Below are 17262 nucleotides of genomic sequence, written 5' to 3' on the forward strand. Positions count from 1 at the left end.
CGGAGCAGGGCAGCATCTGCTTCTGGTACCTTTGCATTAGGGAGTTGAGCTGCCGCGAGTACGTTTCTGGCAGGAATGGAGTGGGTCCCTCCACAATCTTCAAAACCACAGCCAAGAAGTTCTGGCCGTCAAAAGCATGTGCCAAACAGCACATCTCGAAGAGGATACAGCCCAAAGACCTACAGATCAGGGAACGATGAAGCAAATCAGAAATTGGACAAAAGATCTATATATTACACTACTACGATCAGATCAAATCTACAAAAATGAATCATTGTAATTATTTATTCTTGTTGCTTAAAAGGTCAATTATATTTGTATAAAATAACTTGTAATGTTAAAAACAAGATTAGATGGCCCAGCTAAGAGTGAAATTTGGATTTGAGGCATTTAAAACAAATAATATGAGATTTTTTTTGGGATTAAAGAGTTGAACGTGGACAAGCTTTTGAAGGTACACATTTGCGCTTTCTTTCACCATTAAACAGCACGGTGGCTTTCTCTTAAACTGTTATCTTCTGCTTGTGTTCTTGCAAGCTCGTAAGCACGTATGTGCAGTTAAGAGTCCAATTCTCAATAGGCTGAATTACGTATCTGGACAGAGACCCTTGGCTCTTGTCTCAGATACTCAGAGAGGTGAATGTGTGAGGAAATGCATGGCGGTTTAATTAGCAGTTAATCCCTGTGGCTGTGTGCCGAACGAGATTTCTATATTACAGTATTGTTTTTTCTGGGCATTTTCCACGAAGTAGTAGTAGTAGTAGTAGTCTCAAACTACCTTTCTCTCAGTATATACTGTATAGATAATCCTGTTGAGAGGAGATATGCAGGGAGGAGAGAGAAGCCCTGTGTGATGTTAAGGCCTGTGTAGTGAAGATCTGAAGGGCTATTCCCTGCCTTACTGCTATGAAGACATGAATTAATCTACAACCTTAAGCATACATGCACACACACAAGCACACACACGCACACACACACACACACACACACACACAAGCACACACTCACACAGATTCATACTCACCAATAATGAGGAGATCACAGAATTCCACTTCATCACACTTTCCATTTCTCTACTGTGTCTTCAATTGTGTCTGATTGCAACTTTTTCATAATTTTTCAGGGTTTGATTTCCAAATCACTGATATGTTATAATTTTCTATGGATTGTCAGAGATTTGCACATTGTATCCAACACTACAATTTGACAGCAATTCAACGAAATACATCATTACTTTTGCATGTAGAAAAGTAGAAGTAACATGTCAAACATGATGAAAAATGGAAATTGGAAAAAAGGTTGTGTGACAAAGGGTGACTAATGATAATGATTCATGACAAAAAACATTCATATAGAGATTTAAAATAATAAAATATAGAGGTTTCGGAAGCACAGAGGCGCTACACTATACCTATATATACAAACGTAACGCAATATAACACAAAAATATTAAAATATAAGGTTACATAATATTTTCAACACATTATATAGTGTACATTGCAAATTCCTAGCATTTAGGGTTCTTTTTACTTAACGGTTTACAACTGTTTTGTATAGAGTCAAATACATACCCAAATGTTTAAACATACATGTAAAGCTGAAATACAATAAGTACAAAAAGAAATGTCACAGACAGCATTATTCTTACCAGATGTCTGATTTGGAGTCGTAGCCTTTATGGCTGAAGGCTTCAGGGCTCATGTAGTATGGTGTACCTGTAAAGGTAGTGGCAAGGTCACATGATCCCATCAGCAGACAGGCGACACCAAAGTCACCTGTAAAGAAGGTTTAATAAAGGTTTAGCATAAATACATCTGAACTGAACTAAAGGTTGATGTGAAAAATGAATTTATGAAACTGAGATTTAGCTTAAAGCACAATCTGAAGGGGTTTTCACACTGGCAACAAAATTGGCCTGTAGTCATTTATTTTTCAAAACAGTTAACTTTATGCAAATGAGCAACGAAGCAGCAACTGGGAATACAAATAGAGATCACGATTCCATCAATGACAATGTGAATGCCCCTAACGTGAAATATTATTTAAATGTATTTATTTAAAAAAAAGAAATGACTGTCTTTTGACTTTTGTTCAACTGGATAACGATCCTCTTTCTTTGTAAATGTTTCTCTTAACTGTCATCAAACAGGGCCCATTTTACTGTACGTGAAGCATTTGGGTTTTGGTTTCATTAAAAGTCCCTTTTGAAGCATTGCCGAAACATCAAACAAACATCAAGCATCCCTTGGGCTGCCAAAGCAGAGCTTACCTATTTTAACAATGTTCTTCCTTAGAAATATATTTTTTGTCTTCAGATCTCTATGAAGTATTCTTCTGATTAATAAAGACAAAGATGAGTCAATAAGGAGCAATGAATAAATGTGAAATTCTGTCATTGGTACATTTGTCTCATAAAGCACAAACCTTTGTAAAAGGGCGAGCTATGAAACAGACTTAAAACAAATAATTTTCAAAGCAAAAACAGAAAATGGGTCAGTTATGAATAATTCATGTGAAAGAAAGAGAGACTGTGTTCTCAGCTCACCTCTGATGTATGTAATGTACTCCCAACAGCATCTGGCTGAACCATTCACAGACCTGAGGCTCAGATAATGTTCTGCCTGTGTTTTTCAAATCTTCCAATTTACAGTCCAAATCCCGGTCCTGAGGAATAGAAAGAAAGAGAAAGGGAGAGAAAGGCACAGAGGAAATTAAAATCTCTTTTGCATGAAGCACCGGGACCCTGCTTACACTAGCAACCAAAATTTTAAGAAAACAATCAGGGGGAATTCATTAGGAACGAATTAAACAGTTTATTTGAAAACTTAATCTGTGTTGTTTTACTGCCTGATTTACTAAATAAATTATGCAAATTAGGTAAAGGCCCAAAATGAGTACTGAATCCAACTTTTTTTTCTATCCTGCAGGATGATTTTGATTTGTAGGTTACGGAGAGTGCATTTCTCCAACACTGCATACAAGGCAACTGAATCAACTCTTTAAAATGCAAAAAAAACCTGAACAATCTACTACAATGCGTTTAATTCCATTGAGCACCAAAATACGGTGTGCCAAAAGCACACCTTTCAAATCTCTAAATGTATAGATGTATTGTGGCAATTCCAGTCCAGTGTCTGTTGAATTACTGGAAAAATCTAACCTCAGCGATGTGAAAGACACATTAGGTTATCACATAAAAAAAAAGTGAATATGAACTTGTATACTTGTCGGAAAAAATACAGAGCGTTTTTCTGTTATTTTAACCTGTTGCAAATAAATGCAGAAACAATATTTTGGTCGAAATTTGGGGAAATTGTGTTAGTAGTTTATAGACAAAGGACAAAAGGGATAATTTTGCCTGAACATTAATAGTAAATTCAGAAAAACTGAAAATATTTCTCTTATTTTTTTCCGCCTCTGTATAAAGTCTCCCTGATTTCTTTGCATTGATGAAATGTGAAGTATTCCTGAAGAATGTGAGTCTGTGGCCACCTATTTGTATTTTAGATTAAATCACGTTTCCCTACTCTTACACACATTAGCATTGCAAGTCACGATGCCCACAGTCCTCTGTGAGTCCTGGAGCAAGAGTGAAAAACACAAAGAGAAAGAAAGAGACCCCATTACTAAACACAACATTCACTAGATTTCAATAATCATTTTAATGGTCTATAAAATAAGTACTGTAGGTCTCCAAAAACGAAAATAGTGCTTCATTCACTATTACTATTATTCACATAAGATTTGAAATGAGGTGAAAAAGATGGGTTTGTAACCACATTGTTGCACCGTTAAGTAAATAAGTACAGAATTTTCATTGCTGGGTAAACGATTTATTTGACAACATTTCCCCATAACCTGTAAGCCAACCCCAAACTGAGCGATTCAATGTTTTATAATGATGGATAATGCATAACATTAACAAACATTACATTATGCTCAACTACCTATATTTACATCCTGCACCATGTTCTAGAGAAATTGCACCACTGTGCATGCACATCTAAGAGAGATTTACATTTATATAATGCTTTAATAATGGTCTTGCACTCTATGGAGACAAACAAAAAAAAGATTAAATAAACTATATACAAACTATAAACAACAAAAAACTAACACTTTTCACCATTTTAATATAAACACTTTTTACGTGTAATTATAAAAACTACATACATCGACACCATACAGTGCACTCATGTACCACCTAACAACAGAACTTACGATTGACTGATATGAACATTCAGTGTATTTAGGGACCCCCATGCTTTTCCTTGTTTGAACAAAGCAATAATCAATCACACAAATGAGACGACTGATGCGCAGCTCCATCTGAATGCCGAGTTAAACTCAGCATCCAACATTTCAATAACAACAGACATTCATCAATGTCTCAGAGACAGAGTTCCATTAAGAAAGTCTTCTATCGTTAATGCAGCGACAGACAATCTTAAGAATCAGCTTAGTGCCCTGTGTGGGCGTCTTATGAGCTCACTAGTTCATTTAAAGTGCCAACGGAAGCATTTTCTGCCGTTTCCTTACATTAGGAATCCTCATTGTTCGCCTGAGCAAGGGTGGGCTCACGCTAAGAATGTAACTGGGATATTTGATGGCCGATTAACAACACCCTTAACCATTATGGCCACCAATTCACAAAAAAAGCCTTTTTTGCACTCATGAAAGTGCTTTTCATGAGTGCTGAGGTTTATTTGTACAGCAAACGGTGGAATGAGCATCGCAGCATAAACAGAAGTAATAACAGCTTCCCTTTAGGCTAGTTGCATCTCCGATTCACTCGGTCCAGATGTGAATGTTTTCATTTATCAAAATCTCACATTCTAAATTAAACTTGTATGTGTAGGAACCTGAGGCATCAAATCAAGTCAAATGACTTTCCTGTCGCTACACTTAACGTGTGTGACAAATGAGTAGTTTTGGGTGGTCCGCCAACACCACGGTATAGGGAAATATACTGGATTTACCCAACAAATAATACAGTCATTACACCAGAATACACATACAAAACAATAATGCATAAGCATATAAAAGCACAAGCACTACACTGGAGGGCCACTGAGATTGGACTTTATTGGTCTTGCTTTGAGAGCGAGAAAGAGCCGGGAGAAGACAAATGATCGGAGTGTCAAGATACAGTAAAAAAGCAAAGCACAGCAGTTCCTGGAAAACCTCGCAGGTTCAAAGCGCTTCTAGGGTAATCACATCACTTGCTCTGCTTAAATGATTCCCATCCACACCTGCATTTATGATAATCTTTGTCTTCTAGTGGGTCTGGCTTCATATTTTCTGGTCTGCGAGTCTGTGGTTACAGTTTTTCAGCACGGAAACATGCCATTTTTCCAAAAGAGTGGGAGGTAATGAGACAGGCAGTGCGTCATGTAGCGAAAATTTCTCATTAATTTAGAATGCGATTTATTCGTGTGACTATATCAAAGACACTATTTTCACAAACACTTTGATTGTGATTTGTCTGACAATTAGTAAATACACCCGGTCAGCTTCATACTTGCATCAATTACACTTTAAAAAAAATCTCAAGAATACAGTCACAGACTATGCAAGCCCTGCATATTTGTTTTCTGGCATCCTTTAGAGAATTAAGACTTTTTGCATCTTTTCCGTGTCAATTAAACATCGTTCCCCCTACCATTCTCATATTTTTAATCATGAAAATCACCTGGGGCCTCATGTATCAACCGTGCGTTCGCACAAAAACAGCTTTCACGCTCACGGTCGGATGTACTAACGGTGAAATTAACGCGAGAATGATCGTTCCGCCAAGCCAATTTCATGTCTGGCGTACGTACATTTCTCATTGTTTTTGTCCGTTGGCGACTCTTACAGGCAATGAAGTGAAGTTGTAAACATTTGACAATAATTTGTTCTACAAGTCTATCGCACCACCACCTGTGGGATGCATTGCTATTAATTAGCAATTTATAAATAATTGACATATATTGTCAAACAAGCCTTATGGGATTATATTAATTATATCAATTAAATAAGAACATATAAAAGCATACCGGTATGCAAATTGACACAACCCTTAGTCTATGGCAATGGCACCTTTGGCCTTATTAGAGGACATTGCTAATGGCAGAATCCGAAGAGAAGGAGTTTTTAGGGACCACAATGATTTTCTTGCTCAGGATGATGACTGGCTTATCAGCCGTTTCAGATTTCCAAGGGCTATCCTCTTGGAGCTCTGTGCTGAGTTGGGTCAGAATATAGAGAGCGCGACAGCGAGGAGCCACGCAATACCCGTTCCCTTGCAGGTGCTGACAACACTTGGTTTCCTGGCAACTGGTTCTTTAGAAAAGGGAACTGGCAGACCGCTCAGGAATAAGCCAGTCGTCTTTGAGCCGCACAATGCCAGCGGTATGGGACGGGATCATCCGCATGTCTACCAGGTATATAAGGTTCCCATATGATGCAGTTGACCAGCCAAACATTAAAACGCAATTTGCAGTGATAGCCGGTTTCCCTGATGTAATCGGAGCGATCAACTGCACACACATTCCTATAAAGGCGCCATCTGAAGAAGAATTTGCATATGTGAATCGGAAACATTTCCATTCAATAAATGTGCAGATAAAATGTGATGCACAAATGCGCCTAACAAATATTGTGGCAAGGTGGCCTGGGTCAACCCATGATTCATACATCCTTACAAACAGCATGGTTGGGATGAGGCTCCAAACTGGCAGGGTGCGTGATGGGTGGATTCTTGGTAAGTGATGCATTTAAAGTTATGCTTCATCTTATCTTTATCGTATATTATATATTTTTTTGAATTTAATTGCTGAATAACCCTTCAGGAGACCGCGGTTATTTACTAAAGACGTGGCTTTTAACCCCCCTCACCAACCCACAAACTGACCAAGAGCGCAGATACAATAATGCCCATTCTCGCACTCGTTCAGTTGTAGAGCGGTTTTTAAGGGCCACACGCATTTGCCATAAATGCAATGGATACGTAAAATCTCTGGTGTACTTTTGGTCAACTACATTGCATGCATTTGATAATGAAAAAGGCTATATGTACCAAAGTAAAAACAAATGAGAAATTGTTACCTTCGTGGCAGTCCTGTAGTAAATCTGAGTCTCCCACAGCAGCAGATACCACTCCAGAGAGTAAAGTGTTACCTATAATTGAGGCAACTCTCTGCTCAAAGGGTGTTAGTTCATCGACCCCTTTACCACTGCCTTTCTGCCCACACTTTGTCGGTGCGCAGCAGTTCTCCGTTTAACGTCCACCTTAATACCAGACCATTTCTTTTTAAGGTCATTTACAGTGCGACTTTCAGATCCCACCGCATTGACGGCTCCAGCCAAACTCTCCCACTCATATGTTTTCCTTTTGTTGTTAATTCCGGAGGACAAAGTTCCAAATAAAATATTTTTTCTGGTTTCTACCTCCGATAGTAGCACCTCCAATTCACTTTCCGTAAAGTTTTGTTTCTTGCCGCTTGCTTTAGCCATTTTCGTTTCTTGCCGCTTGCTTTATCCATTTTCTTACTGCTATCTTTAGCCAAAGTGGACTCATTACCATATTTAAATTTATTTAATTAGGGGAGGAGACTGGGTGGGGCATTGTGCTCATGCATGTGCGCTCAATTCTACGTTAATTGGGATGTACAAAGAGAATATGTGTGGGATCCTTCGTACGCAGAGATTCATACATCTGTTTTTTTTTGTGCGTACGCACATTTACAGCTTTGTCCGTACGCAATGCTTTAGTATGAATTCAACGCAAGTCTTTGTACATGAGGCCCCTGGCCTGGACATGGTGATTTTTATTATAAAATTCATATTTAGAGAAAGATTGTCAGTACAGTCTCAGTTTACATTCATCACTGCACTGTGTTGCATAGCGAAAATATCCTATCATTTAGCTTTGTAAACGATGTCAGAATTTAATTTTGGGGTGAACTGTCTTTTAGAATCCTGTAAATGTAACATTGTCTTTATTTACAGTATAATTTTAGCCTTTGGGTTGAGATATTTAAAGCGACTTTTCGCACAAAATGAATCCCGTATCATTACAAATCTGTATGACTTTCCTCTGCAGAAAACAAGATATTTTGATAAACCAAACAACATTGGCCCCCAATGACTTCCACTGTATGGACACAAAACCACTGAGACGTTTTTCAAATTATTTTTTTTTGTGTTCCAACAGAGTTTGAATAACATGAGGGTGATTAAATTATTCATAAAATCCTACCAATAATTCTTGTCCTATGCGAATAGAAGAAATCTGAGTTTTGTTTACCAATAACCAAAGAAGACACCAAAGATCAATGAGTCAATTCTTGGATTATAGCAAGCGTGTGTCAAATGCAACTCAACCCAAGTAGGCCGACGCAAAAAACACGCAGAGATGAAAGAGACTAGAAATGGTTGAAGGTGGAACCAGACACGTGCTTTAATGCTATTCTCAAGCTTTCTTCTGCATTATTTCAGTGCTGTAGATCAGAGCAAACTTTGACTTATTGACAACATGAAACATCCTTCACCGGCCCTTTTCTTACCCCCAGGCCTCTGGGAGAATGAAACTCAAATAATGTGCTCAGATTAAGGAAGATTCCTCTTGTTTTGATAAGAAATGAAGATAAGCATCTACGCACGGCATGCAGCAATCCATGCCAAGGAGAAAGTCATCAAAACAGCATTAACATTAGAGCTTTATTGTATTTTTAAATGTAATATATTGCGTCTTATTATTGAAGAGCTTGGAGCAGACAGTTAAAATTCTATTATTCCGTTTATTTCGTAGCTGTTCTAACCAGATGGCACACTTCTTAAAGGGAAAGTTCACCTAAAATGAATTTCTTTTCATCATTTACCCACCTTCTTGTCACTCCCAACCTGTATGACTTTCTTCTGCAGAACACAAAAGAGTAGTCAAACAACATTGGTTCCAATGTCTTCCATTGTGTGGACACAAAACCAATGAGGCAATTCTCAAAATACCTTCTTTTGTGTTGCACAAAAAAAAGTGTCATATACAGTACAGGTCTTCAGTAGAAGAAACAATTAAGACATTACTGAGATATCTTTTGTGGTTGTTATGTCCTGTCGGGGAAATCCATTAAAAGCAATAAGAATACAGAATAGTGATGCGCGGATGGCGGTTAAATCCGCGGGCGCTGCGGATGATCCGCGGGTCGGGTGGGTCGGGTAATAAAAAATATATTCTGATTAATTGCGGGTGGGTCGCGGGTTGATGAGATCATTCGTTAATAATACAATTATTTATAACAACATTTCTTTAAAATACGAATGTGTTTTAATAGCAGTTTCAACCAGTGTTGCAGGAATATGGGCAGTGCTCCTTTAAGAGTGTGGGATTCGTAGTCCAAGTATGAAAAGGTTTGTGGGTAATGTTGTGCGGGAGAGTAACGTGTTAAGAATGCCGTGCGAGCATCTATGAGAACGTGGAGACTGTTGTTTAAAAACCAAATAAGTTGTGAAACCACCCGGGAATAAAACGACTGTTGTGAGGTATGGACTTTCGCATTACGAGATTAAAAGATCTGCCTCGATATAACTTTGTCGACTCATCCTTGTGAGAAATGGACCCGAGTTTAACGTTACAGTTGTCCGTGACCAGGGAGGTGGACTAATAAAAAGTAACATTGGGGGCATCGTTCGGGATCTCTTGCATGTGGTGAGTCGCATGGATATTTTCGATTCTAAAGGCGAAGTTTATGAAGTCGCGAAAAGATGAGACAATACGCACATGTTAATCCGGGTGGCCACGTGAATGCTACGATGCCAACAGAGCATGATGACAAACGAACGTCTATGTCATTTTCGGATTGGTTAAGCGAATTAAGTGCTCAAGCATTAAATAATGACAGTAAAAACCCCTTTGCACAGAACGATACGGCATGCTCGCAAGCAGCTACAGCCAAAACGCCCACGTACTGTTATGAACCGGCTGTTTCACCACGAACAGTAACAGAAACCAATCCTTTCAAAAGTAGAGTGGGAAATGAGATACAAGACAGTGGAATTGATACGCAGTGCTATGTGCAAAGTACACCAGCAAACTTAAAATTTCGACAGGATGTGTACAGTGAACAAACAAACAGAGTTATTTCCCAGAGCATGCCCGTAATGCATCCTAAGCCCTGCCAACGTGCTACCTATGCAGCCCCGCATGTTGTAAATGACCATGAGAGTAATACTGTGTGTACCAATGATGACGAGCATTGTTTTCTTGAGCTGAATAGATCCAGACAACATAGAAAGAAGCTACGCCAGATGTTCTACGACCCATCATCAGACAGTGGTGAGGAATTCAGTCATGTAAAAGAAAGAATACCAACGCTCCGACCAGGTCAGTTTGATGGTTCCATTCCTTGGAGGGAATTTGTGAATCGCTTTGAAGATTGCGCCAGAGCCAACCACTGGTCGGATAGAACAATGACGGTGCAGATGAGGTTCTGTTTAGTGGGTGCTGCAGGCGCTGTGATTCACAAAAACCCCAGATCAAGCCGATGGAATTATGCCTTATAGTGGAGGAAATGGAAGCTGCATATGGGCCGTCATCAGAACACGCTGCTGCCATTGGAATTGAACTTAGGCACAGAGTCCGTAAAGCAGGTGAGCCACTTCATGTATTGAGAGATGAGATATATGAGAAAGTCTCCATTGTCTATGCAGATCGCACCGAGAGAGAACAGGACTCCATCAGTGTTGAGGTGTTCACTAATGCTATGGGAGATGCTGACATTGTACAGAGGCTGCTGGAAGAGCGTCCACGCACACTGGCCCACGCTTACGAGATTGCACACAGGTATGAAACCACACGTCGCACAGCCACTAGTGTAACACAGCTTATGCAATCTGCCACAAGACCAGCTGAGCGGAGAACCAGAGCTGCTGCGCTACGGGAGTGCCCTAACCAGAGTGAAAGCGACGAGGAGAACCTTGTGTTACCAACCCCTGAATGGAGACAAAAACACAAATACACACCTGTGAAAACCAGAGCACAAAACTTCACCAAGCGAGGGAAAATAAACTGGGGAGAAATTGTCTGTCACAACTGCCAGGGCATCGGTCACATGATGCGGAACTGTCCTTCACCGAGGCTCAACCTGCAACGTGTAGCTCCAGCACTACATCGAACCCCAGAAACTCAACCTACCTCAGAAGTTCTCAGAGTCAAGGGGAGCGGTCCTGAAATGTGCATACACACTCTGCTGTATAACATGGAAATGTGCGTCCTTTTAGACAGTGGAGCTAGGAGAAACGTATTGCCTCGGCACCGCTATGAGAACATTACAGCTGATGTCAGACCCCCACTCAGGCTATCCACCATACAGGCACTGCAGGGAATCAGCTCTTTGAATGTCGATGTTCTTGGTGAGGTTGATGTTCCAATTCAAATAGGAACTCACACGGTCAGTGTTAATTTCATTGTAGCAGATGTAGCAGAGGGAACGGAAGCCATTCTGGGACACCCATTTCTGGAACAGGCCAAAGCACGTCTTGATTTCGGTAGCCGAAGAATCATACTGTTCGGCGAACAGATACCCTACTTCACTCCGAAGGACAGACCCAAAGTACATGTGGTGCGGATTGCACGTACTACTGTTCTGGAAGCGGGACGTGAGTATATTGTGCCTGGCAATGCACACTTCCGGGAGCATGTAGAGGGCAACGTGCTGCTGAGTCCTACTAAGGGTTTCATGGAGAAACATCAGGTGCTTGTGGCGAGGATTGTGGTTGATGCCCAGCGAGATAATCAAATCCCCGTCCGGCTATATAACCCTGGCCCTGCTGATGTGAAGATAAAGAAGGGAGTCGTGGCGGGAGTTCTCCAGTTGGCAGATATAGTAGCACCCACTTTATCAGTATCGCCTGCAGATTTAATTCACACAACGGTTCCAAGCCACTTACAGTCAATGTATGCAGAGAGTGTCACAGGCTTAAAAGAGGTAGAACAGCATGATCTCGCAAAGCTGCTTATTGCTTATCGTGATATTTTCTCCTCTGGCCCAACAGACCTCGGTCGCACAAACCTGGTACAGCATGACATCCAGACCCGCCCAGGTCATCCTGTGAAGCAGCCCTCTCGTCGAATGGCGTGTGAGAAACAGAGAGATGCGGACAGACAAATTCAACAGAACCTGGATTCTGGTCTAGCCTCTGTAAGCAACAGCAGCTGGGCTTCACCGATTGTAATGGTGCAGAAGAAAGACCAAACATATCGGCTGTGTGTGGACTACCGAGCTTTAAATGAGCGCACTATTAAAGATGCCTACCCACTCCCGCGTATCCAAGACACGTTGGACACGTTGTCTACAGCCAAATGGTTCAGCACTTTAGATTTAGCCTCAGGCTACTGGCAGGTGGAATTAACCCCTGAGGCAAAGCGGGCTGCTGCGTTCTGTAGCAGGAAGGGGCTGTTTGAATGGAATGTCATGCCATTCGGGCTTTGCAACGCCCCTGCGACGTTCCAGCGCTTAATGGATCGCGTCCTGGCTGGAATGCAGTGGGAGACATGCCTAGTCTATCTGGATGACATCATTGTGCTGGGGAAGGATGTGAAGGAAATGCTCCATCGATTGTCCCAAGTATTTGAAAGATTGCGCCAAGCTAATCTGAAACTCAAACCATCTAAATGTTGTCTTTTTCGCCACCAGGTAGCTTACCTAGGGCACATCGTCTCTGAGCATGGCATCGCTACAGACCCGCAGAAGGTGCAGAAAATTTGTGAATGGCCCCCACCAACAACCGTTCATGAGGTGCGGCAGTTTGTAGGTCTAGCCTCTTACTACAGACGGTTTGTAAAGAACTTTGCCACAATCGCTAAACCCCTTCATGATCTCTTAAAGAAGCACGCCCGTTTTCACTGGACTCCTGAGCACCAACAAGCCTTCAATAGACTCAAAGAGCTGCTCACCACTGCTCCTGTGTTAAGCTACCCAATGGATAGCGGTGACTTAATTCTCGACACGGATGCGAGTAACTTTGGCATCGGGGCTGTGCTGTCTCAGCTCCAGGAAGGAGAGGAGCGAGTCCTTGCTTATGGTAGCCGGAGCTTAACGCCCACTGAACGAAATTACTGCACTACCAGGAGAGAGTTGTTGGCCGTTGTGGAGTTTACATCACGTTTTCGCCAGTACCTGCTTGGCAGATCTTTTACCATACGCACCGACCACAGCAGCCTGCAGTGGCTCATGAAGATGAAGGAACCAGAGGGACAATTAGCACGATGGCTGGAGAAGCTGGGAGAGTATGACTTCAAGGTTGTGCATCGCCCTGGACGACACCACGAAAATGCAGATGTGCTGTCCAGACGTCCTTGTCGTTCAAACTGTGCATGCAACCTTAAAGAGCCCTGCCCTAGTAAACCACAATTCTGTCACCAGGCCGTGCAGTGTAACTTAAATGGTAGTTCTGTAGACCATGAACATGAAACATCAACCTCACGGTCCTGCTCAGTGGGGGTAGTTCAACCCATCAGTACTGCCAGTGTCACCTCACCCTTCGGGTGGAGTCCTGAGGAGCTGCGTTCTGCCCAGGAGGCTGATGCTGATATAGTGCCCATCAAAAGGTGGCTGGAAGGAGGAGAACGACCATCCTGGGAGAGCGTGTCACCCTGCGGACCAGCTACCAAAGCCTATTGGAGCCAATGGAACAGGTTGTACCTAAGAGATGGCATCCTATTACGTCGGTTCTACCTGATGGAAGGCCCCGAGTTCTACCCCCAGATCATCTTGCCGCGAGTGTTTATGAAAAATGTCATGCATCATATGCACGAGGGACCTGTGGGTGGCCATTTTGGAGTGGAACGTACGTTGTCTCGTTTGCAGACAAGGTATTACTGGTATAAGATGAGGGAGGAAGTGACGCTGTGGTGTCGCACATGCACCAGCTGCGCAGCCAAGGCCCGACCAACAAAGAGACCTCAAGCACCTATGGGAACGGTGAGAGTGGGAGCTCCCATGGAAAGGATCGCTGCTGATCTGATGGGTCCCATGAATGAGACGGACCGATTCAATCGATACATTCTTGTAGTACAAGACTACTTTACCAAATGGGTGGAAGCCTATCCCCTTCCTGACGATCGTGCCGTTACTGTAGCAGAGACCATAGTTTCCGAATGGGTGTGTCGCTTTGGGACACCGCTGGCCTTGCACAGTGACCAAGGGTCCAACTTTGAGTCTGAGGTTTTCCAAGCAATGTGCAATCTGCTGGACATTGACAAGACTCGGACGACGCCTTTTCGCCCCCAATCTGATGGGCAAGTCGAACGGTTCAATGCCACCCTCCAGAAGATCCTGGCTACCACTTCAGAGCGTTGTCACTGGGAATGGGACCTCATGATTCCTTACGCTCTGATGGCTTATCGAGCCACCCAACACAGCGCTACAGGTTTCACACCGAACATGATGCTCTTCGGTAGAGAGGTAACGGAGCCCATTGACCTGGTGGCTGGAATGCCCCCCAACGAGACCTCTGCTCAGACCCCCCCACAACACATCGTTCACATGAGAGAAAGGTTGGAGCGGGCACACCAAATAGCCAGAGAGGCATTAGGTCAATCTGTGGAGCGTGCTAAAAGGCAGTACAACAAGGCAGTCATGAGAAAACAATACAAAATCGGTGATGTTGTGTGGTACCTCATAAAAGGGACGAAACGAGTAAAAAACAAAATCAGGAAGTTCCTTCCATCATATGAGGGCCCTTACTTCATTTTGGGGCACCTGGACGATCTTGTGTATCGCATTCAGAAGGGTCCAAAGACAAAAGTGAAAGTTGTCCATCATGACAAACTGAAACCTTTCCATGCTCGGCAGCCGTTGGAGAACAGCTGGGTGTTCAAAGATTCTTGGCAGCCCCTGGAAGTGGCTCCTCCCAGCCTAGCAGATGATCCTAAAAATGTTGATTTAAGCCTAAACAACCTGTTTTCAGAGGAACTTGTGGACTGCATTGCCCAGGATGAAACACGCACTTTTGACACAACTTATGACATGCCGATTACAGAGCTTGGGCCAGAGGAGGTTGAGCTCAGTGGGGGTAGCACAGTGCCACAGGAATTAACAGGGACTGTTTACGGTCAAAAAGGGGAAAGGCCCCTACGAGTCAAAAGACCGCCGGAGCGGTTTGGAGAATGGACTTTCTAAAATGTTCGTATTGTTTACATGCATTGTTCTGAAAAAAAAAGGGCATGTCAAATGTTATATAACAAACCTGTCAAAGTAGTAATGTTCTCTTATGTAATCCGGGTGGTTTTTGTTATGCACTTTAAGAAAATAATTTTGATTTACTGAAGTTGTTTCCTTGCTATACATCACTTTTGATAGTATGCATTGTTTTCTGTTGTTAACTCTTATTTCCACAGGACAATACAGAATTGACAAATTGACGCTAACTCATGATGGACTATAAACACTACGCCACGTTGGATTCAAAGTGGACTGTTAAAGTGAAATTTGCAATCTCACTTGCCTTATTTTTTCCCGGTAACGTGCTACCCCCCCCACCTCATGGACTGTCTGCCCATCTGTTGGGTTGAGTCATAAGCCCAGATTTTCATGTGGAGTTGTGGACTATTACTTCAGTTATGGAAAATGTGCTCGGACTGAAAGGAAAAAAAAAAAAGAAAAAAAAAATGGGAAGATAATGTATTGCATGCATTCTTACCTGTTATTTGCATTTTTGAATGTGTTTCTGAACATTTCTGTGAAATCTTAATAATTGTGTATCAGTTATGTAATGGTGCTGGAGTGGTATTAGATTTAATCACCATCCAGAGTGGGGGTAGTGTTGCAGGAATATGGGCAGTGCTCCTTTAAGAGTGTGGGATTCGTAGTCCAAGTATGAAAAGGTTTGTGGGTAATGTTGTGCGGGAGAGTAACGTGTTAAGAATGCCGTGCGAGCATCTATGAGAACGTGGAGACTGTTGTTTAAAAACCAAATAAGTTGTGAAACCACCCGGGAATAAAACGACTGTTGTGAGGTATGGACTTTCGCATTACGAGATTAAAAGATCTGCCTCGATATAACTTTGTCGACTCATCCTTGTGAGAAATGGACCAGAGTTTAACGTTACAGTTGTCCGTGACCAGGGAGGTGGACTAATAAAAAGTAACACCAGGCAACCGGCAATTTGCACTCATGTAAAAGAAATACGCGGGTGTCGACAGTGGAGGGGGGTCCTTTTCTTAATGCAGAAATGGAGGCGAAACAGATCCGGGAGAAACTTTCTGTTAGATGAGTCCTCAGAGGAAAAAGTGTTATTCTGGGACAAACAAGATCGCTTATTTCCACGACTGCGGCGCCTTGCTAGGAGAATATTGTGCATTCCTGCAACAAGCTGTGCAAGCGAACGCTCATTTAGTGCGGGTTTTAGAGGCGAGGCGGAATCGTCTGAATCCAGGCACAGTAGATGCTATTCTGTGTTTGCACAGTGCAAAAGAAAAGGCCAAGTAGCTAATGCTGAATTGGCACCGTTTTGCTATCGGACTTTGTTCTGTTTTCTGGAAAGAAAAAAGTTCTTTATTGTTACTTTGAATATCTGTTTTAGGAATGTTCCAGTATAATATTTCAAATTATTTGAGCTGTGTTTGTGTGGCCGAAGCCAAACTTTTTGTTATACAAATAAATGTTCATTTAAAAGCATTTTACGATTCATTTTAATATCGGATATTGACAGACTAGTTCTAACGTCACTGAATCTGATAACATCATGCTTAAAGAAAATAATTAGATGAATTAAAGTGACGATCGGTTGCGGGTCGGGTGCGGATATCTATATCATAGAAAATTATACGTGCGGGCGGATGGCGGGTGGATAATTGATTTGAAGCAGCGGATGCGGGTGACATTTTAGCTCATCCGCGCATCTCTAATACAGAACAAGTGAAGGAAAAATGTAATCATCACCCAGCGAGCTTTGAAAGCACAGGCTGGAGATCAGTCTGACCCGCAGATATGTTTTCATATTAGAGAAGAAAAGACGAAAAGATCAAATGATGAGACTGACATTGAAGTGGCGGAGATGTGAGGTCAACATGCTTTGGGCGTTTTAAATCTGTCCATAACAACAGAAAAGGTGCAGCAAATATAATGAGCCAGTTGATGTCAGTGGGATTGATGGAAGGCTGGTTAGGGAGGGGATTTAGAGGAACAAAAAATCTGAAATAAGCAAAAGCTGATTAAATTTGTGGCTCATAACATCGGCAAGATTTAGTGACAGAAACAGATCGCAACAGACCAGCAAAA

General features: G+C 42.0%; 1 protein-coding gene across 1 annotated transcript in view; it reads right to left on the bottom strand.

The window, feature by feature from the left end:
- nek11 (NIMA-related kinase 11) overlaps positions 1-17262 on the bottom strand; it is a 54916-nt gene that overhangs the window by 28970 nt on the left and 8684 nt on the right. Inside the window, exons 4-7 of the mRNA XM_079469046.1 lie at positions 2546-2664; positions 2270-2334; positions 1649-1775; positions 30-179 (exon numbers count right to left, since the gene is read on the bottom strand). Coding sequence (XP_079325172.1) covers positions 30-179; positions 1649-1775; positions 2270-2334; positions 2546-2664 — 461 coding nt within the window. The remainder of the gene's footprint in view (positions 1-29; positions 180-1648; positions 1776-2269; positions 2335-2545; positions 2665-17262) is intronic.

Source organism: Barbatula barbatula, assembly GCF_947034865.1.
Source record: "Barbatula barbatula genome assembly, chromosome: 12".
Taxonomy (NCBI): domain Eukaryota; kingdom Metazoa; phylum Chordata; class Actinopteri; order Cypriniformes; family Nemacheilidae; genus Barbatula; species Barbatula barbatula.